Source organism: Callithrix jacchus, chromosome 7, assembly GCF_049354715.1.
Source record: "Callithrix jacchus isolate 240 chromosome 7, calJac240_pri, whole genome shotgun sequence".
NCBI lineage: Eukaryota > Metazoa > Chordata > Mammalia > Primates > Cebidae > Callithrix > Callithrix jacchus.
In genome coordinates this window covers 44347035-44370626 of record NC_133508.1, presented here as the reverse complement: position 1 = coordinate 44370626, position 23592 = coordinate 44347035, and the positions used below count along the sequence as shown (strand labels likewise).

The 23592-nt window shown below is 60.1% G+C and overlaps 3 protein-coding genes across 31 annotated transcripts in view; 2 read left to right on the top strand and 1 right to left on the bottom strand.

Annotated features, from left to right (window-relative positions):
- The window catches only part of PLEKHG5 (pleckstrin homology and RhoGEF domain containing G5), a 30095-nt gene extending 18857 nt beyond the window's left edge, over window positions 1–11238 (top strand). For 10 of the 12 annotated variants that reach the window (XM_054236867.2, XM_078330225.1, XM_035307581.3 and 7 more), the window contains 19 exons: window positions 1947–2049; window positions 2435–2498; window positions 2722–2813; window positions 3579–3715; window positions 3978–4123; window positions 4652–4855; window positions 4932–5120; window positions 5455–5550; window positions 6284–6334; window positions 6453–6602; window positions 6990–7100; window positions 7214–7363; window positions 7462–7599; window positions 7750–7869; window positions 8725–8857; window positions 8935–9050; window positions 9143–9330; window positions 9773–10552; window positions 10788–11238. In XM_054236867.2, coding sequence (XP_054092842.1) covers window positions 1947–2049; window positions 2435–2498; window positions 2722–2813; window positions 3579–3715; window positions 3978–4123; window positions 4652–4855; window positions 4932–5120; window positions 5455–5550; window positions 6284–6334; window positions 6453–6602; window positions 6990–7100; window positions 7214–7363; window positions 7462–7599; window positions 7750–7869; window positions 8725–8857; window positions 8935–9050; window positions 9143–9330; window positions 9773–10552; window positions 10788–10797 — 2978 coding nt within the window. In that variant the 3' untranslated portion in view covers window positions 10798–11238. Of the gene's footprint in view, window positions 1–1946; window positions 2050–2434; window positions 2499–2721; window positions 2814–3578; window positions 3716–3977; window positions 4124–4651; window positions 4856–4931; window positions 5121–5454; window positions 5551–6283; window positions 6335–6452; window positions 6603–6989; window positions 7101–7213; window positions 7364–7461; window positions 7600–7749; window positions 7870–8724; window positions 8858–8934; window positions 9051–9142; window positions 9331–9772; window positions 10694–10787 lie in introns of those variants that run through there. The other 2 variants (XM_035307572.3, XM_035307575.3) reach the window with 1 other exon arrangement.
- An 875-nt stretch (window positions 11239–12113) lies between these two features.
- TNFRSF25 (TNF receptor superfamily member 25) lies at window positions 12114–17277 on the top strand. Of its 3 annotated transcripts, none has more exons than XM_035307584.3 (10): window positions 12114–12243; window positions 12769–12889; window positions 13084–13218; window positions 13594–13761; window positions 13856–13934; window positions 15141–15196; window positions 15295–15402; window positions 15562–15599; window positions 16050–16227; window positions 16460–17277. In XM_035307584.3, the coding sequence occupies exons 1-10, from the start codon at window positions 12199–12201 to the stop codon at window positions 16786–16788; spliced, it is 1257 nt and encodes a 418-aa protein (XP_035163475.1). In that variant the 5' UTR covers window positions 12114–12198; the 3' UTR covers window positions 16789–17277. The 3 variants fall into 3 exon arrangements, with proteins under 3 accessions (XP_035163475.1, XP_035163476.1, XP_035163477.1); XM_035307585.3 differs by having other exon boundaries at window positions 15565–15599; window positions 16460–17056; XM_035307586.3 differs by having other exon boundaries at window positions 15121–15203; window positions 16460–17056.
- A 10-nt stretch (window positions 17278–17287) lies between these two features.
- The window catches only part of ESPN (espin), a 37246-nt gene continuing 30941 nt past the window's right edge, over window positions 17288–23592 (bottom strand). For 11 of the 16 annotated variants that reach the window (XM_078330216.1, XM_078330218.1, XM_078330217.1 and 8 more), the window contains one exon: window positions 21189–23431. In XM_078330216.1, the coding sequence (XP_078186342.1) occupies window positions 21653–23431 (1779 nt within the window). In that variant the 3' untranslated portion in view covers window positions 21189–21652. Of the gene's footprint in view, window positions 18213–20496; window positions 20509–20605; window positions 20686–21188; window positions 23432–23592 lie in introns of those variants that run through there. The other 5 variants (XM_078330221.1, XM_078330222.1, XM_035307568.3 and 2 more) reach the window with 1 other exon arrangement.

Here is a 23592-nt window from a genome sequence, read left to right as displayed (position 1 = left end):
GCTATGTTCTCACTGGTTCTCACCTCCTGCAGCTGCTCCTGACCCTGGCCTGGGGCCCACACAGAGAAAGCCCCTTTCTTTCTAGCTCTGCCTGTCCTCAGGGCAGGGGACTTCTGGGCAAGTCCTTCAAGCCAGGGTGTGGGCCTATCAGAGGTGGCGTGGGGTGGGGGTGGCCAGGTCAGGAGGAGCTTGTAGCAGGAAGTAAGAAACTCCTCTTGGGCAGGGCGTGGTGGCTCACATCTCTAATCCGAACACTTTGGGAGGCCAGGCAGGTGGATCACGAGATCAGGTGTTTGTGACCAGCCTGACCAACCTAGTGAAACCTCATCTCTACTAAAAATACAAAATTAGATGGGTGTGGTAGCACGAGTCTGTAATCCCAGCTGCTCAGGAGGCTGAGGCAGAAGACTCGCTTGAACCTGGGAAGCGGAGGTTGCAGTGAGCTGAGATCGCACAACTGTACTCCAGCCTGGGTGACAGGACAAGACTCTATCTCAAAAAAAAGGAAACTGCTCAGCAGGGAACCAGTGCAGGCCCACCACCAACTTGCAGACACCCAGGCCTGGTGAGAAGTGCCAACCGCTGTGTCCTTTCCCAGCTGACCAGAGGAACAAAAGGACTCTTCTGTTTGGGCACGGTGGCTCACACCTGGTATCCCAACACTCTGGTAGGCCAGGGCAGGAGGATCACTTGAGCCCAGGAGTCCAAAACCAGCTTGGGAAACAGTGAGATCCCTTCTCTACAAAAACTACAAAAATTAGCCAGGTGTAGTGTCACACACTTGTGGTCTCAGCTGCTTGGGAGGCTGGGGTGGAAGGATTGCTTGAACCTCGGCAATGGAGGCTCCAGTGAGCTATGATTGTGCCACTGCACTCCAGCCTTTGAGACAGAGCGAGACTGTCTCAAAAAACAACAAACAGGCCGGGCTCGGTGGCTCAAGCCTGTAATCCCAGCACTTTGGGAGGCCGAGGCGGGTGGATCACGAGGTCAACAGATCGAGACCGTCCTGGTCAACAAGGTGAAACCCTGTCTCTACTAAAAATACAAAAATTAGCTGGGTCTGGTGGCGGGTGCCTGTAATCCCAGCTACTCAGGAGGCTGAGGCAGGAGAATTGCCTGAGCCCATGAGGCGGAGGTTGCGGTGAGCCGAGATCACGCCATTGCACTCCAGCCTGGGTAACAAGAGCGAAACTCAGTCTCAAAAACAACAACAACAAACAGACAAACAAAAGGACTCTCTCCCTCTGCCAGGGTCCCTGGGAATTCAGGTGTGGTCACAGCCATGGGGGAGGGGAGGCCTGAAAGAAAGATCTGTGGACTTTGGTCTCTTCCTGTAACAACCCCAGAGGCAGGGCTTCCTTATCCTTATTTTATAGAAGGGTAAACTGAGGCCACAGGTGGGTTTGTTTTGGGGGCGGAGCTTCACCATGGGTGTCATCCCTGGGCCCTGTGTCTTTTTGGGTCTGTGGGGATAGATAGCAATGAGTGAGGCTGGGCGTGGTGGCTCACACCTGTAATCCCAGCACTTTGGGAGGCTGAGGCCGGTGGATCATCTGAGGTCGGGAGTTCGAGACCAGCCTGGCCAACATGGTGAAACCCCGTCTCTACTAAAAATACAAAAAAAGTGAGACAGGCATGGTGGTACATGCATCTGTAATCCAAGCTACTCAGGAGGCTGAAGCATGAGAATTGCTTGAACCCAGGAGGCGGAGGTGCAGTGAGCCAAGATGGTGCCGCTGCACTCCAGCCTGGGTGACAGAGTGAGAGCCTGTCTCAAAACAAAAACAAAAAACAATGTCTGAGCCCCTCTCCTCACAGAACTGAAGGGCCCTCACTACCTTGAACCTGGGGCTTCAGGGTAACAGACTATGGTCCCTCAGGAGGCAGCCAGGCTGCAGGCTAAGGAGGGGCCGTGGAGGCACAGCCCCCTTTTGCTTTCTCCCAAGGCTCTGTCCTGGCCCGGAATGTATCCACCCGGTCATGCCCGCCACGCACCAGCCCTGCAGTGGACTTGGAGGAGGAGGAGGAGAGCTCTGTGGATGGGAAAGGGTAGGTGAGAGGTGGATGGGCAGAGAGATACCGGGGGGCGGGGGGCCCAAGGCTGGGTCTCAGATCAGACGTTCAGGACCAGATGCTTCGGTGCCCTCCCAAGTAAGGCTGATGCACCTGCCTCTCCCCACCCCTGTGGCTGTCCTGATTCTGGGAAGAGACCACCCAGTCCAGGCCAGCCTCCAGGGCACCTAGGATCCCAGCCCTCACCAGACTAGGTACAGTTGGGTGTGACTCCCATTTTGGCCACCAGAGGGCGCACAGGCCCAGGCAGGCCCGGCCGGGTCGAATCCACACGGGTTACCTGTCACCTGGGGTGAACGAGGGGCAGGGACCCAGCTACAGGCCCACACCTCCAGCCTCTGCCCTCCCTGCTTCCCTGCAGGGACTGGAAGAGCACAGGCCTGAAACTCTCCAAGAAGAAAGCAGCAAGGAGGAGACACACAGATGTGAGGAGCCCCCGGGGGCCGGCAGATGGGGGCTCCCGACAGCTTGCACCCTTTCCCAAGGCTGGGCCTCCCTTCCGGAGGGTGGTGGGGAAGTCTGCACCCTGGGCTGCAAAGGCCTGGGAGATCACTGGGGCTCCCTTTCTTGCTGAGGTTCCCATCCCAGACCAGAGGGTGCGGAGGGTGGAGGGTGGGGAGGAGAAACTCAAAGCCCCTGTCCTCTCAGGACCCAAGCAAGGAGTGCTTCACCCTGAAATTTGACCTGAATGTCAACATCGAGATGGAGATCGTCCCAGCCATGAAGAAGAAGTCGCTGGGGTAGGACTTGGTGGGGCTCGTAGTGGAAGTGGGACTGGGGGCAGGTGTGGCCCCTGTGTCGCAGGCTCCGGGTCTTGTGGGTGTGACTGTGTGTCTGTTTGGTGGCCTGTGCTTCTAAGCGCCTCCAGGTATGGGCAGACGCATGTGGGTGTGCACGCCAGTGTGAGGGAGTGTGGCGGGGTCTGTGTACTTGCCTGTTTTTGTTGTTGTTGTTGTTTTTGGGGTTTTTTTTGAGACAGAGTCTCGCTTTGTCACCCAGGCTGGAGTGCAGTGGCATGATCTTGGCTCACTGCAGCCTCCACCTCTGGGTTCAAGCAATTTTCCCTGTCTCAGCCTCCCAAGTAGCTGGAATTACAGGTGTGCACTAGCACGCCCAGCTAATTTTTGTATTTTTTAGTAGAGACAGGGTTTCACCATGTTGGCCAGGCTGATCTTGAACTCCTGACCTCAGGTGATCCGCCTGCCTCGGCCTCCCAAAGAGACTTGTGCGTTTTAATCATGTATGCAGGAGCCAGGCCTGCGTGTGGGCGGGCTTGTGACAGGTCTGCTGTGGTGTACAGACACGCCCGTGTGAGAACCTCTGCAGGCAGGTGTCTGTGCACCTGCGGGTGATCCCAGGCGGGCTTCCCTTTTCCGTTGGGAAGGTGGGGGCAGCTGGGGCTGTGGATGGGGTGGGGGCTCGTGGAGGTGGGGCCTGAGCTGAAGAAGCTCCTGAAGCGACTGGCTGCTTGGTTCTAACACACACGCCTCCTGTCCTGGGGGCAGGGAGGTGCTGCTGCCTGTATTTGAAAGGAAGGGCATCTCGCTGGGCAAAGTGGACATCTACCTGGACCAGTCCAACACGCCCCTGTCCCTCACCTTCGAGGCCTACAGGTTTGGGGGACACTACCTTCGGGTCAAAGGTGAGCAGCAGATGGGGCCACTGGGGCTGGCGGGGCCTCCTGGAGATAGGTGCCCTTCTCAGTCTCAGGTTCCCATTGGCCATGGGCCTGAGCAGCCTCATTACCATACAGGTGTCTCTGCTGGGTGCTGCTGGCAGGGCAGGGCTGTTGGGGGAGGGCAGGCAGGCCTTGGTGTGTATCCTCCAGGGAGAGAGGACTGGGGCCCCTCCTCCACCACACCTGGGTGCTGAAGATCTCTCGTGGCCCCCACATGCGGCCCCAGCCAAGCCCGGAGATGAGGGCAAGGTGGAGCAGGGAGTGAAGGACTCCAAGTCCCTGAGTCTGCCAATCCTGCGGCCGGCCGGGGCTGGGCCCCCTGCACTGGAGCGCGTGGACCCCCAGAGCCGCCGGGAGAGCCTGGACATCTTGGTGAGGAGGAGGGGGTGTGTCAGGGAGGGGGTGGGAAGGGGCCCAGGCTGGACCCACGGCCCCTCCTCAGAGGCAGTCACCTTGGGCACTGCCCCCTGTTGGGGTTTTAATTGCCCCTTCTGGAAAAGGGGGCTGGCTGTGAGAGTAGGGGACTCTCTCTTTGAATCTGGCCATAGCCCAAGATGAGGGCTTGTATCTAAGACTCTTCTAGTGCCAGGGATTCAGTGTGTGCATGTGTGCCTGACAGCACTTGTGCCTGGGGCTACAGACCATCCAGAGCCACGTGCATCTGAGTGTGTGCAACTGACTCTGTGCTTCATGCTTGAGGCTGGAGGACTGGGGGATGATACTCTGGGTGTATCTATGTCTGGACTTTCCGGCCTCCAGATGTGTCTTTGTCCCAGGAGAGGGGACACCCCAGGGTAGAGATGCAGAGACCCTCCTCCATCCCAGACTGGCCTGAGGCCCTGGGGTGGGGCCGTGGGGGCTGGCAAGGAGTCTTGGCCCTGACCACCCCTCCCTGGCCAGGCCCCTGGCCGCCGCCGCAAGAACATGTCGGAGTTCCTGGGGGAGGTGAGCATCCCCGGGCAGGAGCCCCCCACGCCCTCCAGCTGCTCTCTGCCCAGTGGCAGCAGTGGCAGCACCAGCAGCGGCGACAGCTGGAAGAACCGGGCGGCCAGTCGCTTCAGCGGCTTTTTCAGCTCAGGCCTCAGCACCAGCACCTTTGGCCGGGTATGTGGCCCCATCAGCCCGGGGTCAGGCAGCTGGCTGGCCGTGACCTCTGACCCTGACCAGGGTGTCCTTCCAGGAGGTGGACAAGATGGAGCAGCTGGAGGGCAAGCTGCATGCCTATGGCCTCTTCGGGCTGCCCAGGCTGCCCCGGAGGCTGCGCTTTGACCATGACTCCTGGGAGGAGGAGGATGATGAGGATGAGGAGGAGGATGACGCCTGTCTGAGGCTGGAGGACAGCTGGCGGGAGCTCATTGATGGCCATGAGGTAAATGCAGCCCACATGCTTCTTCCTCCTTGTCCCAAAAGGGGGACAGCCCTTGGGACGCCCCAGAGAGGCCACTCTTCTCATTAGCCTACTCTGGAGACACTGAGGCTAGATAAAAATCGTGAGCTCCCTGGCTGTTTTAGTGGCAGATGAGGGCCCAGAACTTGGGCGTTTTGACTGTGATTATTCATGGCATGTTGAGGGTGACCCTGCTCCTCTTGGGACCTCCGTGTCACCATCAGGAAAATGAGAAACTGCATGCATGTTGCTCACCTTCTCTGGCCACCCTGAGGTGCTCCAGGCCTCCTGGTTGACTGTCCTGCCCTCCCTCCAGAAGCTGACCCGGCGGCAGTGCCACCAGCAGGAGGCGGTGTGGGAGCTGCTGCATACGGAGGCCTCCTACATCAGGAAGCTTCGTGTGATCACCAACGTGAGTAGGGGCACACTACTGCCCTGCCTCCCCTTTCTGGTCTCTCTCTGGCAGCCCTCAGCTGAGTCTGAGCCTTCGGAGAAGGAGCAGGTGCCCGACAGACAATGAGGTGGGGGCAGGAAAGTGGTAGGGGCAGGAAAGTCAGAGAAGGGCCACCCCAGGGAGGAGGGGGCTCCTAGAGGAACCTGGGAGGAGGCTTTGGGCAGGTGTGTGAGGTTCAGCTGAATTAGGCATCCCAGGTGAGGCCTCATTCTTTCACTTTCATTCAGTGGCTGTTTCCCAGCACCTGCTGTGTGCCTGGTGCCCAGCAGCAGGCACTATGGACAGGACAGAGCAGGCAGGCAGTGTAGGGATTCTGCTCAGTGAGTGGAGCGCCTGCTTCGAGGTTGGAGGAGGGCTTCCTGGACGGAGGAAGCACCTTCAGAGGTGAAACCTGGAGGCTGAGCCAGGGCAGAGGTGAAAAAGGGAATTGCAGGCGTGGCTGCAAGGCCAGTCTCGCCAGAGCTTCCCTCCAGGAGGGGCCAGGGCAGTGTGACCTCAGGAGGGCTCTCAGGTCTTTCCTCAGGGTCTGGACCTCCCAGGTGCGAAGGCCAAAGAGGACAGCCTGCTTATCCCTGGCTCCTGGGAAGGGGAAGGGGGAGGCGTGGTGGGAGGCCTGAGGCCAGATGGGGCCTTAGGGCGGGGACAACCCCCTCCCCCGCGACCCCAGCCGCAGCATCCCCTGATCCCACAGCTGTTCCTGTGCTGCCTCCTGAACCTGCAAGAGTCGGGACTGCTGTGTGAGGTGCGATGGGGTTTGGGGGCGGTGGCGGGGGTTGTACCAGGGAGGAGGGCGGGACCTGGACCTGGGGCGGGGCTAACGGTGGAGGAGCGTGGCCAACCGCACCTCCATCCGCGCCCAGGTGGAGGCGGAGCGCTTGTTCAGCAACATCCCGGAGATCGCGCGGCTGCACCGCAGGCTGTGGGTCGGCGTGATGGCGCCGGTGCTGGAGAAGGCGCGGCGCACGCGTGCGCTGCTGCAGCCCGGGGACTTCCTCAAAGGCTTCAAGATGGTACGGGCGGGGTCGGGTGCAGGCACGGGCACTGAGGCAGGGCTGGGGCGCCGAAAAGTCTCCACCGCCCAATCCGGTCTGCCCAGCATCCCCAACTTCCCCCAGGCCCTTGACCACATATGACCCTTTGTGGCCAAGGGTGAGAAATTACGAGGCAGTCGCCCGGGTTTGAACCCTCACCTGGCCATTCACCCCTGCTCCCTGGCCGCGGGTGGTCACTTTGGCTGAGGCTGTTTCCTCATCTGGAAACAGGGATCATAAGCTTGCCGCCCCCCAGGGGTGGTCGCCCAGGTGCAGTAAGGAAGCGCTTGCGCAGCGCCAGGCGCGGGCCGGCCCGCAGGGAGCGCGTGCGGTAACCGGCGCCGTGGTTGTTCTGCCCCGGGCCAGTTCGGCTCGCTCTTCAAGCCCTACATCCGCTACTGCATGGAGGAGGAGGGCTGCATGGAGTACATGCGCGGCCTGCTGCGCGACAACGACCTCTTCCGGGCCTACATCACGGTAAGGGAGCGAATGCCACGGCAAGGCTCAGGGGCGCCGGAGGATGGGACCCTGGGCGGAGCCGGGTGGGGCGGGGCCCTCCCTGAGCCCCGCCCCCCACTCCCCCACTCCAGTGGGCGGAGAAGCACCCACAGTGCCAGCGGCTGAAGCTGAGCGACATGCTGGCCAAGCCCCACCAGCGGCTCACCAAGTACCCGCTGCTGCTCAAGTCGGTGCTGAGGAAGACCGAGGAGCCGCGCGCCAAGGAGGCCGTCGTCGTCATGGTAACCCTGCTGGCCGATGGAGGGGCGGGGCAGTCCCCCGTGCGCGGCTCTTTGTCCTGTCCAAACCCTGGGCCTGAAGCCCCCTCGCCTGCCCCTAGATCGGCTCCATGGAGCGCTTCATCCATCACGTGAACACATGCATGCGGCAGCGGCAGGAGCGGCAGCGGCTGGCGGCCGTGGTGAGCCGTATCGACGCCTACGAGGTGGTGGAGAGCAGCAGTGACGAAGTGGACAAGGTGGGCGCGCATGTGTGTGGGGCTTGCCGGCTGGGCGGGAGGAAGTCCAAGCTGGCAGGCCGGGGCTGTGCTGGGTATCCCACTGAGGATGCCTAGCTGAGAGGGGGGTCAGGCCCTGGCCTTCCCTACGCTCAAGCTCTCCATCTCCAGCACCTGAAGGAATTTCTGCACCTGGACCTGACAGCACCCATCCCTGGGGCCACCCCGGAGGAGACGAGACAGCTGCTGCTGGAGGGGAGCCTGCGGATGAAGGAGGGGAAGGACAGCAAGGTGACTCCAGGGCCATCCCCCCCCCCCCAGTGCCCTGTCCTTCTTGGGGACCTGCTGGGCCCCTCTCAGCTCCCCAGTCACTTGGGTGACTCAAGAACCAGAGATCTTGTCATAGTGAATGACAGTTCTCTGCCTGCCATTCACAAGTCCAGCAGCAGGGTCCTAGCTCTTGGAAGTGCCTGTTGTGCCCACCTGTTGGTGCCATGTAGGCTCCTTGTGGGAGGGTGGCCACATTCCACAAGTGGGCCAGGAACCCCAGAGCCCTGCTCCTGTGCTGTGGCCCCTTCAGACACCGGGCAGCTGAGAGCTTGCACACAGTGACTTCAAAGTCAACCCTCTTCTTTTTTTTTTTTTGGAGACGGAGTTTCGCTCTTGTTATCCAGGCTGGAGTGCAATGGTGCGATCTTGGCTCACTGCAACCTCCGCCTCCTGGGTTCAGGCAATTCTCCTGCCTTAGCCTCCCGAGTAGCTGGGATTATAGGCACGCGCCACCATGCCCAGCTAATTTTTTATATTTTTAGTAGAGATGGGGTTTCACCATATTGGCCAGGCTGGTCTTGAGTTCCTGACCTCGTGATCTGCCTGCCTTGGCCTCCCAGAGTGCTGGGATTACAGGTGTGAGCCACCATGCCCCGCCTCAAAGTAACACTCTTCTTTTTAATGTAAACTTATGTTGAGATAAGTCTTCAACATACATCTCAGTGAAAACTGAGAATCATCTCCCTCTTCATTTTAATTTTACTTGAAGGTTCATGATGGGAGGAGTGCTTGACCAAAACCGAGTACTCCCCAGGGGAGGCTGGTGTCACAGCCCTGGCCCTGACCCTGCTGGCCTCTCTGGCCCCCTCACTGCAGATGGATGTGTACTGCTTCCTCTTCACGGATCTGCTCTTGGTGACCAAGGCAGTGAAGAAGGCCGAGAGGACCAAGGTCATCAGGCCACCACTGCTGGTGGATAAGATCGTGTGCCGGGAGCTACGTGACCCTGGTAAGGAGCCCTGGTGCCCTGGTTCTGGGCGGGGGCCATCGTCCCTGCTGACACTGACTTGGGCCTTCTCTACCCAGGCTCCTTCCTCCTTATCTACCTGAATGAGTTTCAAAGCGCTGTGGGGGCCTACACGTTCCAGGCCAGTGGCCAGGCCTTGTGCCGTGGCTGGGTGGACACCATTTATAATGCCCAGGTGAGCGAAGAGTGGTGAGTGAGTGGCAGGGCCGATGGGAGAGCTGCTGGTCACAACCCATTCTGCTCAGTGCACCCCAACCCTCCTTGCAGAACCAGCTGCAGCAGCTTCGTGCACAGGAGCCCCCAGGCAGCCAGCAGCGCCTGCAGAGCCTGGAAGAGGAGGAGGATGAGCAGGAGGAGGAAGAGGAGGAGGAGGAAGTCGAGGAGAGTAGCACTTCAGCTGCCAGCTCCCCCACCATCTTGCGGAAAAGCAGTGGCAGCCCCGACTCTCAGCACTGGTATGTCTGCTCATGACCACCCAGCAGGTCAAAGCAGGACAAGTACTCCAGCCTAGGACTCCGGGAGGCCCAGCCACATCCCCGTCCTCCCAATGACCTCTGTTATGAACCCGGTGGGAGCAGGGCTCTGTCTCCCCCGGAGTCCAGGTGGGGAGGGCAGACACCTTTCCACATGCTGCCAGCTCTGATTCGTTCATGGTAGCTGCCTGGGGTGCTGTGCTGAGGATCCTTAGAGCAGGTCCAGCCTTGACAGGGAAGAGTGCTGGGCTTGCTACTGAGGTCTGTTGTGGGCACTGGAGCTGGAAGATCTGCCACACGTGCCACACGCTGCCATCCTTGAGTCTCCAGCCCAGGAGGGCAGAGGCTGTACGCCACTCACTGTGTGCTGCCTCAGGCCACCTAGGCTTCATGGCCTGGACTGACTCTGCTTCCGGCCCCACAGTGCCTCGGATGGCTCCACAGAGACCCTGGCCATGGTTATGGTGGAGCCTGGGGAGACGCTGTCCTCGCCGGAGTTCGACGGTGGTCCTTTCAGTTCCCAGTCTGATGAGACCTCTTTCAGCACCACTGCCTCATCTGCCACGCCCACCTGTGAGCTGCTGCCCCTGGGCCCAGTGGACGGCCGCTCCTGCTCCATGGACTCTGCCTATGGCACCCTCTCCCCAACCTCCTTACAAGACTTTGTGGCCCCAGCCCCCATGGCAGAGCCAGTGCCTCAGCCCCCAGAGACCCCACGAGCTCCTTCCCCTCCACCCTCGCCCCGTCTCCGCCGCCGCACCCCTGTACAGCTGCTGACCTGCCCGCCCCACCTGCTCAAGTCTAAGTCTGAGGCCAGCCTCCTCCAGCTGCTGGCAGGGGCTGGCACCCATGGGGCTCCCCCTGCCCCTAGCCGCAGCCTGTCAGAGCTCTGCCTGGCTGTTCCAGCCCCAGGTATTAGGACTCTGGGATCCCCTCGGGAAGCTGGGCCCAGCTGGGATTGCCAGGGGGCCCCCAGCCCTGGCAGTGGTCCTGAGCTGTCAGAGCCCGAGGACAGAAGCAGCTGCCTGGCCGGGGAACCTGCAGGCTCCGACAGGAAGAGGTGTGGAGAGCTGCCCTCGGGGGCCTCTCCAGTGGTCCAGCCTGAACCTCCACCAGGGGTCTCCGCTCAGCACAGGAAGCTGACCCTGGCCCAGCTCTACCGAATCAGGACCACCCTGCTGCTTAACTCCACACTCACTGCCTCGTGAGTGGCCTGGCCTGGGGTAGGGCAGGCAGCTCAGGGCACTGGCATGGGGCCCAGTCATGCCTGGGAGCATCACATTTCGTGAGGGTGTTGGCAGAAGGAGCCTGATCCCTGCCCAGTGTCTGGGTGTAGGGAGCTGTGAAGGTGCCTGAGTGCTCTCGGGAGGAGAGGGTGGCCAGAGCCACTCTGAATGGCGTCAGCCAAAGAAGGACTCTCTCCTGTCCCCACCCTGCAGGGAGGTCTGAGGAGAGGGAGGCCCCCAAGAGTGCCATTGACCAAGAGACAGCAAATAGCCTGCCTCTTGGGGTGTGCCAGCACCTGCTTCAGCCACTGCCTCCGTGTGCATGAGCCAGATGCTGGGCAGGACCCCTGCCTACCCCTGGCCCGATTTGTGCTTTGCCAGACTGGATGGAGTGGAGAGTGGAGGCGGCTCGGGCTGCAGTACCACCCCCGCCTTCGCAGGCAGCCCCTCGTCACCTACTCCCGAAGTTACCAGCTCGACTCTTCAGGGCTGGCCTCCCAGGCTGCCCATCCCACTTCCACCCTCACTGGCCTCCAGTGGGACTCGCTCCTGCCCCGCCCCCACCTTCCCAGTCCCACAGGCCACCTCTGGCTTGGGCTGGTTCTGTAAAGTTGCATATTTATTTGAGCTTTTGGTTCTTTTATAAAGACTCATCTAGACTCCACTGGGAAAAGTCCTTTGCTTTGGGGCCCAGAGACTCGATGCCTTGAGCTCAGGTCGGCCTCCTGTGTTCCTGTGCCCCTCTACATGCCACAGATGGAGCTTGTGGGAACCATCTGGGAAATAATGGGGGGATGGGTTGCCACCGGACCAAAACCCCCAGACTTCCCCATCCTCAGCCACAACCAGAGCCTCTCCCCAGGTGCCCCCTGGGATTCAGTGCGGAATCTGCCCAGTTCCCACACTCAGACCAGCTCTCTGGGGAAGCTGGGTCCCCCGTGGGAGTCCCTTCAGGTACTTTAAATTCAGTCTCACTCTGTCACCCAGGTTGGAGTACAGTGGTGTGATCTCAGCTCACTGTAACCTCCGCCTCCCAGGTTCAAGCAATTCTGCCCAAGCCCCACTGGTAGCTGGAGCTGCAGGTGTGCACCCCCATGCCTGGCTAATTTTTATATCTTAAGTAGAGACCGGTTTCACCATATCGGTCAGGCTGGTCTTGAACTCCTGACCTCAAGTGGTCCGCCCACCTTGGCCTCCCAAAGTGCTAGAATTGCAGGCTTGAGCCACTGTACCCCGCTCCTTCAGGTACTTTTGACCCAGCCCTCCCTCCCCCCCATGGCTGGGAATGTGGAGATAGAGAAATCACTTGGCCTGACTACCTTGAAGTGGTTCTCAGGGTTGGGGTGAGACTTGGTGTGGGGACTGGGATGCATTTCTGTTCTGCAGCCCTGGTCGCGTTTGCGCATTCTCCCTGGGCCTGTCAGCTGGCGCCAAATGAGCTCAGGTGGGGAGGGTTCCCGGTCAAACTCCGTGGGGCTCGGAGGCCCCGCCCCTCCCCCAGGCGGGCCCTTCTAGATGGCGCGGGGGCGGGCACGGGCTAAAGGCGGAACCACGACGGGAAGAGCGGACGGAGCCGGGAAGCCCCTGGGCGCCCGTCGGAGGGCCCAGCGCGGCGCGAAGGGCCATGGAGCAGCGGCCACAGGGCTGCGTGACGGCGGCGGTGGCTGCGGTGAGTTGAGACGCAGGACGCGAGGGGCAGCTTTGAGCCTTGCCCCAAGAGCCTCGACGAAGGAAGGAAGGGGCCTCCCCGGGCGCGACTGACTCCACTCCAAGCCTCGCTGGGGGCTGGGCTGACCGCCCCTTCCAACCTAGTTGGAGGCTCCGCCAGGGCGGGGCCCTTCCAGTGAGAGGAAACCCCTCCCAGGGGGTCTGAGGGACCCAGGCAGAGAATCATCAAGGTTCCTCCCCCAGCAGAAAGCATGGGTGGGGGTTGGGGCGCTGCCGGGTCCCTGCCCTGGTGGAGGAAAACGTGTGCGGGGCTGGCAAGAGCCCCATCCTCTACCCCCGCAAGCCCGGTGTGTGCACAGGGGAAGGAAGTCAGTCTCATCTCCATCCTGGGCACCCCTTCTGCCCGGGGCCTGGGAAGTGGGGTGCTCTGTGGGCAAATGCTGGGGCCTCTGAAATGGAGGAGAGGTGGCAGGATGAGGCCCCACGTGGGCAGCTGCGCTGAGAGTCAGCAGCACCTGTCCCCCAGGCGCTTCTCTTGGTGCTGCTGGTGCCCCAGGTCCAGGGAGGCACTCGTAGTCCCAGGTGTGACTGTGCCGGTGACGTCTACAAGAAGATTGGTCTGTTTTGTTGCAGGGGCTGCCCAGCGGGTAAGTGGCTACAGGGGTGGGAGGGGCATGGGGCACCAGGGAGGTAAGAGGAGGCTGGCAGAGGAGGTAGGGGTGGGCTGACAGAGAAATAGGGAGCTGGAGAGAAGGAGGGAGGGAGGGAGTGCATGGGGGGGAGCAGGTCAGGGGTTGCTGGGCAGCCCCTCTGCCTGCCTGACCCCTGCCTGGTTCCACAGGGTACTACCTGAAGGCCCCCTGCATGGAGCCCTGCGGGAACTCTACCTGCCTTCCATGTCCTCGAGACAGCTTCTTGGCTTGGGAGAACCACCATAATTCTGAATGTGCCCGCTGCCAAGTCTGTGATGAGCAGGGTGAGGGGCTTCTCAGTGCTTGGCAGGGGGTTCCTAAGGACAGGCCTTTCAGAAGGAAGTGGCTGGCTTGGGCCCAACCTTGGAGTGTGAGGGTCCTGTGCCCACCCTTGCCAGAACCCTCCACCCTGATCCTCCTTCAGGGTGCCCTTGCCCCTTCTCTTTTCCTGGTGACCTTTGCGTCTCTCCATGTGCGTTGGCCTCTGGTTGGCCTTGCTCTCTGAGCTTCTCTTTTAGGGTAGCCCTGCACTTGTTTGTCTCTCACCTGTTCCTGTCTCCATTATCTTGATGGGGGAAGTCTGCCTCTGCCTTTGCCACTCCATGGGAGCCTCTGGCCCTGACCAGCTCTCCATTCCCCATCTCCCTGCACCTCATCAGCCTCCCAGGTGGCCCTGGAGAACTGTTCTGCAGTGGCAGACACCCACTGTGGCTGTAAGGCAGGCTGGTTTGTGGAGTGCCAGGTCAGCCAGTGTATCAGCAGCTCACCCTTCTACTGCCGACCCTGCCTAGACTGCAGGGCCCTGCACCGCCACACGAGGCTACTCTGTGAGTACCCCCACGCAGGGCTATCTACTCCCAGACCCCCTTCTGCCTGCCTTACTCCTGTCCCATGCTGACTCACACCTCTCCCGGACTGCAGGTTCCCGCTATGATACTGACTGTGGGACCTGCCTGCCTGGCTTCTATGAACACCGTGATGCCTGCGTGTCCTGCCCCACGTAATTCCTAGCTGTCTTGGGATGGAGGGAAGGGCTGCTGGGAGCAAGGTGGGGGCCTGGGATGGGGCAGGTGCTGCCAGTTCAGGAATGGGAAGAGGGGACGGGGAGTAGAGAGCTTGGCTCTGTGGTGGGTGGGGCCCACTTCAGACAAACTTAAACGGCAAGAGAGAAATCTATATCCACCTTAGCCAGATAAATAAGGGTGTGTGCCTTCACTTTCAGCCAGCATCCCCCACCCAACCATCCTTCCAGCCAGATATTATGGATGGATTTGTCACTTATACAGAGAGTCACACTTATCCAGCTTTAAAACTTGGGCTGAAGGAGGTTGAGGCTGCACTGAGCTATGGTAGTGCCACTGCACTTCAGCCTGGGCAACAGAGCGAGACCTCATTTATTAAAATAACTAAATACAAACAAACTTGGGCTTTGAGTCAGGATTGTGCCGCTGGCTCTCTAGGATATCCTGGGCAAGTTCAGAGAATTAACCTCTCTGATGTGTGGTGCCCTTTCTGAACACGGGGATGTTAGTAGGTATTTCACAGGCCTTTGATTAGAGGTAAGGGACTTTCTGTATCCATTCAGGTCTTGTCTTTTCTTTTTTGAGACGGAGTCTTGCTCTGTCGCTCAGACTGGAGTACAGTGGTGCGATCTTGGCTAACTGCAACCTCCACCACCCAAGTTCAAGTGATTCTCCTGCCTCAGCCTCCCAAGTAGCTGGGACTATAGGCGCATGCCACCATGCCTGGCTAATTTTTGTATTTTTAGTAGAGACGGGTTTCATCATGTTGACCAGGATGGTCTTGATCTCTTGACCTTGTGATTCACCCACTTTGGCCTCCCAAAGTGTTGGGATTCCACCTCGCCCAGCCTCCTTTCAAGTCTTTATTGAACATCTGCTATGTTCTAGATATTGTTCTAGGTGCTGGGGATACAATAGAGAACAAAATAGGCAAAAATCCCTGTCCTTTTGGGGTTGACATTCTAGTGACTCTTCATGTAGTCTAGAAGAAGCTCAATGAATAGTATCTGCCATTATTGTTACTGGGGACACAATGACAGGAACATTCTTGGGTAGACTGAGGCTCACAGGAGAGAGGCCTGGGGAGGGAAGGGTCTCTAGGATGGAGCAGATGCTGGGCAGTCTTGGGGAGCCCCTCCTGGTGTGCACCCCCTCATCCCTCAGGCCACCCCCCTCCCTTGCAGGAGCACCCTGGGGAGCTGTCCAGAGCGCTGTGCCACTGTCTGTGGCTGGAGGCAGAGTAGGTGGTGTGCGGGGAATGCAAGTGGGAGAACTGGGATGGGCCAAGCGGAGGTGGGTGGGGGTGGTTACTACCCAACACCCACCAGCTGCTTTCAGTGTTCTGGGTCCAGGTGCTCCTGGCTGGCCTTGTGTTCCCCCTCCTGCTTGGGGCCACTGTGACCTACACTTACCGCCACTGCTGGCCTCATAAGCCCAGGGTTACTGGTAAGTACACGCAGGGTCAGGGTGGGTAGCCCAGAGTCTGATACAGAAGGGGAAACTGAGACAGGGAGTGTGGGTGCAGAGGAATCCTAGAGGAGCTGCACCAGCACCCAGGTCCAGGAGGCCTGGTTGCTGACTGACTGTCCTCTCTCTCTGTGTCAGCAGATGAAGCTGGGATGGAGGCTCTGACCCCACCACTGGTAAGAACCTCACTGTGATTCGGGCCTGCCTTCTGGAGCTGGAATATCAAGCCTTACTATGATCCCTAGAGCTTGGCACGTGGCCAGCACAGGGTACACCTAGTGGACGGAGGTGTTGGGAGCTGAGTCATCAGTGGATGAACCCAGCACGGTGCCTGCCCTCAAGGGGTACTGTCAACTGGGGTTCAGACATGTACACAGGCGCTAACAGTCCAATGGAGGGAATGCCCTGTGGTGCTTCTGGACAAGAGGAGGGAGACAGGGGCAGGGGACTCAAAGCAGAGGCAAGAATTCTGCTGGGCCACAGTGAGAGCAGGGCCAACTGGGGGACGTGTCATTGCGGGGGTGTCTGCTGACCGAACCAGGGACTGTCCCCTCCTGGACAAGCACTGCAATTAAGGGGCCTTACTTAGCAAGCAGGACTGACCTGGGGCCCCTCTTGGCTTCCAGCCCACCCATCTGTCACCCTTGGACAGCTCCCACACCCTTCTAGCGCCTTCTGACAGCAATGAGATCAGCACCGTCCAGTTGGTCGGCAACGGCTGGACCCCTGGCTACCCCCAGTCCCAGGAGGTGCTCTGCCCTCAGGTGACATGGTCCTGGGACCAGTTGCCCAACAGAGCTCTTGGTAAGGGATGTCAGTGGCCCGAGGCCTTGACCTCATTCTCCTGTCTGGGACAGGAAGCTGTGGTTTCACAACATGTCCACTTTCCACCCCCTAACTGACCGGGTCCATCCTCTGTGTCCTGACCGGTGGGATCCAGCGGGCTTCTGGCCTAGGGTACCCGCACGAACGCCCCTGACTCCGCCTACAGACCGCAGCCCACATACCCCATTGACTCTCTCTGGCCCTGCCCCAGGCCCCGCTCCTGTGCCCACGCTCTCGCCGGAGTCCTCAGCGGGCTCGCCAGCAGTAATGCTGCAGCCCGGCCCGCAGCTCTATGACGTGATGGACGCGGTCCCAGCGCGGCGGTGGAAGGAGTTCGTGCGCACGCTGGGGCTGCGCGAGGCGGAGATCGAAGCCGTGGAGGTGGAGATCGGCCGCTTCCGAGACCAGCAGTACGAGATGCTCAAACGCTGGCGCCAGCAACAGCCCGCGGGCCTGGGCGCCATCTACGCGGCCCTGGAGCGCATGGGGCTGGACGGCTGTGCAGAGGACTTGCGCAGCCGCCTGCAGCGCGGCCCCTGACACGGCGCCCACTCGCCACCCAGATGCTCTGGTGGCCCTTGCAGAAGCCCTAAGTACGGTTACTTATGAGTGTAGACATTTTATGTCACTTATTAAGCCACTGGCACGGCCCTGCGTAGCAGCACCAGCCGGCCCCTCCCCTGCTCGCCCCTATCGCTTCATCCAAGGTGAAGAAGCACAAACCAATGTCGGGAGGGGGTCAAGAGATTTCTGTTTCTTGGCCAGAGTTTGGCTGAGATCGTGGTATTAAATCTGTGGGGGAAAAAAAGCGACTTCTTGGCGTTTCTGCGGGGCTGGGGGTGTTAAGTGACCTGGACTTGTTTTCCTGGGGGAGTCGAAGGGGTCGGGAATCTTATTACCCCTGGGTCTGGCACCCATGGTGGAGTCCATTGTGGCCTTAGCTCCCAAGCCTGCCCCTCCCGAGTCCACTCTGGCCCAATTACCCTGAGAAGAAGAGAGCAAGTCGCAGCCACAGCCAGTGAGTGAGCGGGAGCCCTGGGCGGATGAGAGCGCTTTAATGGGGCTGTGAGGTGGCAGGGACAGGGTCGGAGTGGGGTGCAGCAGCTGGAGACACAGGGTCGGGCCCCCTCCTCCTCCTCTATTCACTCTACCGGGACAGTGACAGGGTCTGGGAAGAGAGGGGGCCTGGCTGGGGATGAGCGCAGACTTGAGGGAGGTGGGGCAGAGTGGGGTCCTGGGAGCCGCAACTGCGGCCCGGCAGACAGGCAGTTTTCGTCGTTTCTGGTAAACAAATGACTGAGAGGAAACCCTCGGCGGGGATTAGAAATGACGGCTGGGCCGGTATAGATCTGGGTCAGGGAGTGAGGGAAAACCCCTTCCCCGAGCTCGGGGCCTGCCTCCACCCAGGATGCGCCAGCGACGCCGGTTCCGGGGTGCGGGGGAGGGGGCTGCATCCTGGAGGGGGCTGAGCTCCGCAGGAAAACAGAGTCACCATCCAAGGGGCTGGGGAGAGCTCTGCACTCTTTGATGTTCAACGAACATGCAAACATATGTAAGTTGCATGCAAATAAGCAGCATTTTTTTGTTGTTTGCATCAGCAGCTTGGGCACTTTTGCTGGGCGACCGGGGCGGTGGGTGCACTCCAGTGTCGCCGAGGGCTGGGGATGCAGGGGCCAGGGTGGGGGGTCAGGGAGGGTTTCCAGTGCAGGAAGGGAGGGCTGTGCAGCTCCCAGCCCTTCCACCAGGGACTGGCTGGCTAGGGTTGGGGCAGGGGGGCCCCTCGGAGCTGCCAGGCTTCGGGCAAGAGGCCTGGTTTCTAGTACTTAGCGATGTCCCCCTTCTTCAGGATGACCTGTCGCTGCCAGGGTGCCAGCTTGCTCTCATCGTAGCCCAGCGTCCGCAACTTCTCTGACTGCTCCTTCTCCCGCTGCATCTCCTCCTGCTTCTGTCGCTCCTCTTCTTTCCTGAGGGTGGGGGTGGGGGCAGACCCGGTGAAGTCTGGGGCCACATACCGGGGCTGACAGAAAGGGTGGGCCAGGCCCCAGGCAGAGGCCAGGTCACCCACGGAAGGAGTGGGTTACTGCGGGTGGGGGCTGGGTTGCTGAAGACAGAGGGGCTAGATCGGGGGCAGAATGGGGTTACTGGAGCACAGGGGAGCTGCGGGAGTGGGAGGCTGAGGCTGGATTATTGTGGGCTGGGATGTTTCTGGAAACAAAGCTGCTGGGTCACTGGGTGGCACCATGTGAGGAGAAGGTGTGGCAGAGTACAGCGGCAAGATGACGGGGCCAGGACTTGAGTTGTTGGGGAGCTGTCCATATGAATTACTGAGGACTGGGGTGGGGCTGCTAGGGAGCAGAGAGACCATATAATTGAGAAACAACGACTGAGAATTAGAGCCAGGTTATGAGAACATAGAGGGTAGATGCACCTGTTGACAGAACAGCCACTAAACACGTGTGGCTGCTGAGCATTTGAAATGTAGCTGGTCTAAATTGTGATGGATTGCAGGGGTAAATTGTGCATGATATTTCAAAGACTAAGTTTTATTATTATTATTATTATTTGAGACAGGGTCTCGCTCTGTTGCCAGGGTAGAGTGCAGTGGTGAGATTAGGGCTCAAGTAATCCTCCCACCTCAGCATCCCAAGTAGTTGGGACCACTGGTGTGTGCCACTACACCCAGCTAATTAAAAACATTTTTTTTTTTTTTTTTGAGACAGAGTTTCACTCTTGTTACCCAGGCTGGAGTGCAATGGCCTGATCTCTGCTCACTGCAACCTCTGCCTCCTGGGTTCAGGCAATTCTCCTGCCTCAGCCTCCTGAGTAGCTGGGATTACAGGCACACGCCACCATGCCCAGCTAATTTTTTGTATTTTCAGTAGAGACGGGGTTTGATCATGTTGACCAGGATGGTCTTGATCTGTTGACCTTGTGATCCACCCGCCCTGGCCTCCCAAAGTGCTGGGATTACAGGCGTGAGCCACCACGCCCAGTCTAAAAACATTTTTTTTTTTTTTTGCAGGCCAGGTACAGTGGCTCATGCCTGTAATCCTAGCACTTTGGAAGGCCAAGGAGGGTGGATCACCTGAGGTCAGGAGTTCAAGACCAGCCTTACCAACATGGCGAAACCCCACCTTTACTAAAAATACAAAAATTAGCTGGGTTTGGTGGTAGGCGCCTGTAATCCCAGCTACTTGGGAGGCTGAGGCTGGAGAATCGCTTGAACCCTGGAGGTGGAGGTTGCAGTGAGCCAAGATCCCCACTGCTTTCTAGACTGGGTGACAAGAGTAAAACTCTGTCTCAAAAAAAATTGTTTGCAGAATCAGGTTTCACTGCATTGCCCAGGCTGGTCTCAAACTTCTGGGCTCAAGTGGTCCTCCAGCCTCAGCCTCTCAAAAGTGCTGAGATTGGGCCGGGCGCGGTGGCTCAAGCCTGTAATCCCAGCACTTTGGGAGGCCAAGACGGGTGGATCACGAGGTCAAGAGATTGAGACCATTCTGGTCAACATGGTGAAACCCCGTCTCTATTAAAAATACAAAAAAATAGCTGGGCACGGTGGCGCGTGCCTGTAATCCCAGCTACTCGGGAGGCTGAGGCAGGAGATTGCCTGAACCCAGGAGGTGGGGGTTGCGGTGAGCCAAGATCGCGCCATTGCACTCCAGCCTGGGTAACAAGAGCGAAACTCCGTCTCAAAAAAAAAAAAAAGTGCTGAGATTACAGGTGTAAGCCACGATGCCTGGCCAAAGACTTACAAGAGGGGTGTAAAACGTCTCAATAATTTTCATATTATTATATGTTGAAATAAAAGTTTTGATATTTTGTGTTAGATAAAACTAAGAAAACTAAGCTCACCTATATTCTACTGTGGCTAATAGAAAATTTTAAATTACATATGTGACTCACGTTGTATTTCTATCGGACAGCACTGGGCTGGGTGAGATTACTAGAGGCAGAAACTACGTTCTGAGCAGCAGACAATCAAGGTGATTGATACTAGGGTTAGGTTAACTGATGGATAGAAAAAACCAGGTTAGTAGGAGGCAGGGACTGAGTAACCAGGAGCAAAGTTATCAGAGCACGAGAGAGAGATTCTGGGGACAGGGGTCGGGACATTGCAGGGAGGAAAGAGGCTGTGCTACAAGGGCTGAGGGCTAGGAGGATGCGCTCAAGTCAGTCTGGATGAAGGGACGACCCTCTGCGATGTGGGTGGGGCTAAGGGTGGCAGGTTGATGCCAGCCCTGCACTCACCGTTTCTGCTCCCTGGAAGAAAAAAGAGACAGTGTCACTAGGTACCTCCACCTCAGGGATGCAGTCAGGACCCCCTGCCAGGCCAGCCTCTGCTTGACCCCCAGCTCACCTCTCCTCTTCCAGCTTCTTCCGCAGGAGGTCCCGCCTCCAGGCGGGCATGCTGGCCAGCCGGGCCTCCTCCTCCTCCTCCTGAAACACAACCACAAAGCTTCAGGGCCTGCAGGGGCTGCGAGATAGGGGGCACCCTCAACCTGGGGACCTGAAGGAGGCAGGGTCACAGGAAGAGACCCTTTTGAAGCACTTCTGTGGGGCAGGTGGATGGAGGTGCCTGGTCACAGCCCCCTCAGAGCCGGCCTCCTCTCCCCTAGTAACCCAGACCCTCATGTCCAACAGGGGGCGCCAGAGAGATCAGAGCTGAGTGGGACAGAAATAGAGTAAGTAGCTGGAACCCAGAGGTCCAGAGCCTGATTCCGAACGGGCAGGTGGACAGATGGCCCCAGGCCCAGGACCTCTGGGCAGACGCAGATGTGGGCCCCCACCACCCTCTTGGCTCAGGGAGACTCAGGCTGCCCATGGCTCCCCTGCAAAGGACCTTGCTCATGCTTGCCCTCTTCTCAATGGAGTGAACACCTGCTCTACAATCATGGGGCTGCAATGACATCGGGGGCAGGTGTGGTGTCCAATGTAGGCAGTTTACAGCAAAGAGTTTTATTTCCTGAATGTTACAGGAGAACAGAAGGTCTGTACACTGCACACTTCACAGACAACACTGCACACGCGGCTTCCTTGACCTCAGCCAAGGAGGTAGCTGTGAACTGCAGTGGAAAACCGGAGAGCAGACCACACTGCTGCAAGGGGGACCCGCAGCCCTCACTCAGAGGGGCTTCTTTTGCTGCCTGGCTGCACACAGAGCCCAGCAAGGCCAGGGTCTCAGAGGGGGACACCTGGTTTGTTTCGTGCATGACCTGTCTATCTGGCCAACCCCCCATGATGGGACCTCAGAGGCTGAGGCAGCCTGGTCCTGGGCCCTCTGGGCGGTTCAAGGTCACCATCCCGGGTTCTTCCTGCTGCTGCCGGCCTCCGGAGGGCGTCAGACAGACATCCAGGCACAGGTTAAGATGCTCGAGGGTGAACTGTGAATTCCAAATTCCGCCGCTCAGATGTCAAATAGCTCTGCCTCCTTCTCCTTCCAGAAGGAGAAGCTGCGGTCGATGTAGCGGCAGATGTCCTCGTTGCTGAACTCGCCCATCTCAGACACCAGTTCCAAGGGGTCTTCGGTGGGGCCTTCAGATCCAGGAGAGTCTGAGATCGGGGGAGGCGCGGCGGGCGGGGGTGGCCGCTGCGGGGCAGCGGCCGGGGCCTCGGGCTGCCCCTTGGGCGGGTCACCAATCTCAACTGGGGCGGCTTCTTCCGTCCGCTCCTGTTCTTTCTCCTCCTCTTCCTTTTTCTTCGTCTGTTCTTCGGGGGCCAGCTCAGCCTCCAGGCCGTCTCCGAAGAACCTGTGCCTGAGGTCCTCGAAGCCATCGCTCCAGCTGCGCCGGCCGACCTCCACTTCCTCCAGCACCACACGATGGAAGAGGCGGATGCGCTCCCACGGGTGGCTGCCCAGCCGGTCGAACATCTCGTAGCACAGCAGGTGGCGGAACTTGCGCTCCTCGCGGCTCAGGCCCATCTCCAGCAGCTGGAAGTAGCCGAGCATGAAGAGGTCGAGCGTGAGGCTGTCGTAGCTAGGCGGTGCGCCGCCGTCCAAGGGTGGCAGGAAGTGCTGGGGCCAGTACAAGCCGTGCGCCAGCCCTGGGCTTGCCGGCACGCGCCGCAGCAGGCTCCGCCAGTGGCCCAGCAGCTTGCCCACCGCCTGCCGCTGCCTCAGCAGCTGCCGCAGCCGCTCACCGGGGCCGCGGGCCACGCCGTTGCTCGCCGGTGGCCGGGGGTCATCTGTGGCGTCCGTGGCCTCCAGCCCCGGGCCGTCACCGGCGGCCACCACGCGGGGCAGCAGTCTGCGTAGGCGCGCCTGGGCGCGGCGGCCCGGGCCGCGAAAGGCCCAGCGGCGCCAGTGCTCCAGGAAGAGGTAGACGATGCGCTCCTTACGCAGGTCGAGGTAGTCCTGGACGCCGCCCAGCTCGGTGCAGAGGGGTGGCCGGCGCGCCAGCTCCTCGGGCTCAGGCAGCGCCGCCTGGCGATCCTGCGCCTCGGGAGGGCCCAGGGTGCCCAGGGGCTCCCAGTCGGTCAGCGGGCCGTGAGCGGCGGCGTCGGCAGCGACCGCGCTGGGCTGGCTGGAGCCGGCTGCCACGTAGTCCTCCTCTAGGATGGGCTCACGGCCCGGGGCGCCCGCGGACTGCGGGGGCTTGTGGCGCGGACAGCGCGCGGGCGCCGCGCCTTGCGCGCGCAGCTCGTAGGTGGCGCGGAGATGCTTCACCGAAACGCCGCACTCGAGGATCTCGCGCGCCACGGCCTCGCGGCACCAGCTGAGGGAATGCGAGCGGCCCAGACACTGCGGCCCGGGCCGCCAGGGCGCGTCGGGCAGCGGCGCCAGGGGCTGGCCCGTGTCGGCTGTCAGCAGCTCCGCCAGGTGCGCGGGCCGGCCGCCCAGCGTGGCCAGCAGCGTGGCCATGCTCTTGAGCAGCGTGGAAATCTTGCTGCACCAGGCGGGCAGGCTGACGGCGCGGCCGTGCATGCGGCGCGGATCGACGGTGAAGCGCGGCGCCGACAGGGCGGCTGAGACGGGCAGCAGCTGCTCCAGCTCCAGCTCCAGCTGCTCCAGGCGCTCCTCCAGCTTCTTCGCCTTGTGCAGCACCTGCAGATTCTCGATTTGCTGCTCGATGCGGAGGATGTCGGCCTCGGTCATGAGCTCGCCGAAGGGCCCGAGGATGGCGTTGTACTCGCGTGAGTACCTCCAGCCCTCGCGGGGGTAGCAGCATGAGCTGGCGGCGGTCAGCTAAGGCGGGGAAGACAAAAGAGGGGAGGGAGGCGCGTCTGCCTCTGGCCCTGCTCCCGCCGTTGCGCCGGGAACCTTTTGCACGTCCTAGGTGGTGTAATGGCTCCGCCGGGCTGCGTCTGCAGGGAGGGGCCGCGTCTGGCCGGCGAGGGGGTGACGCT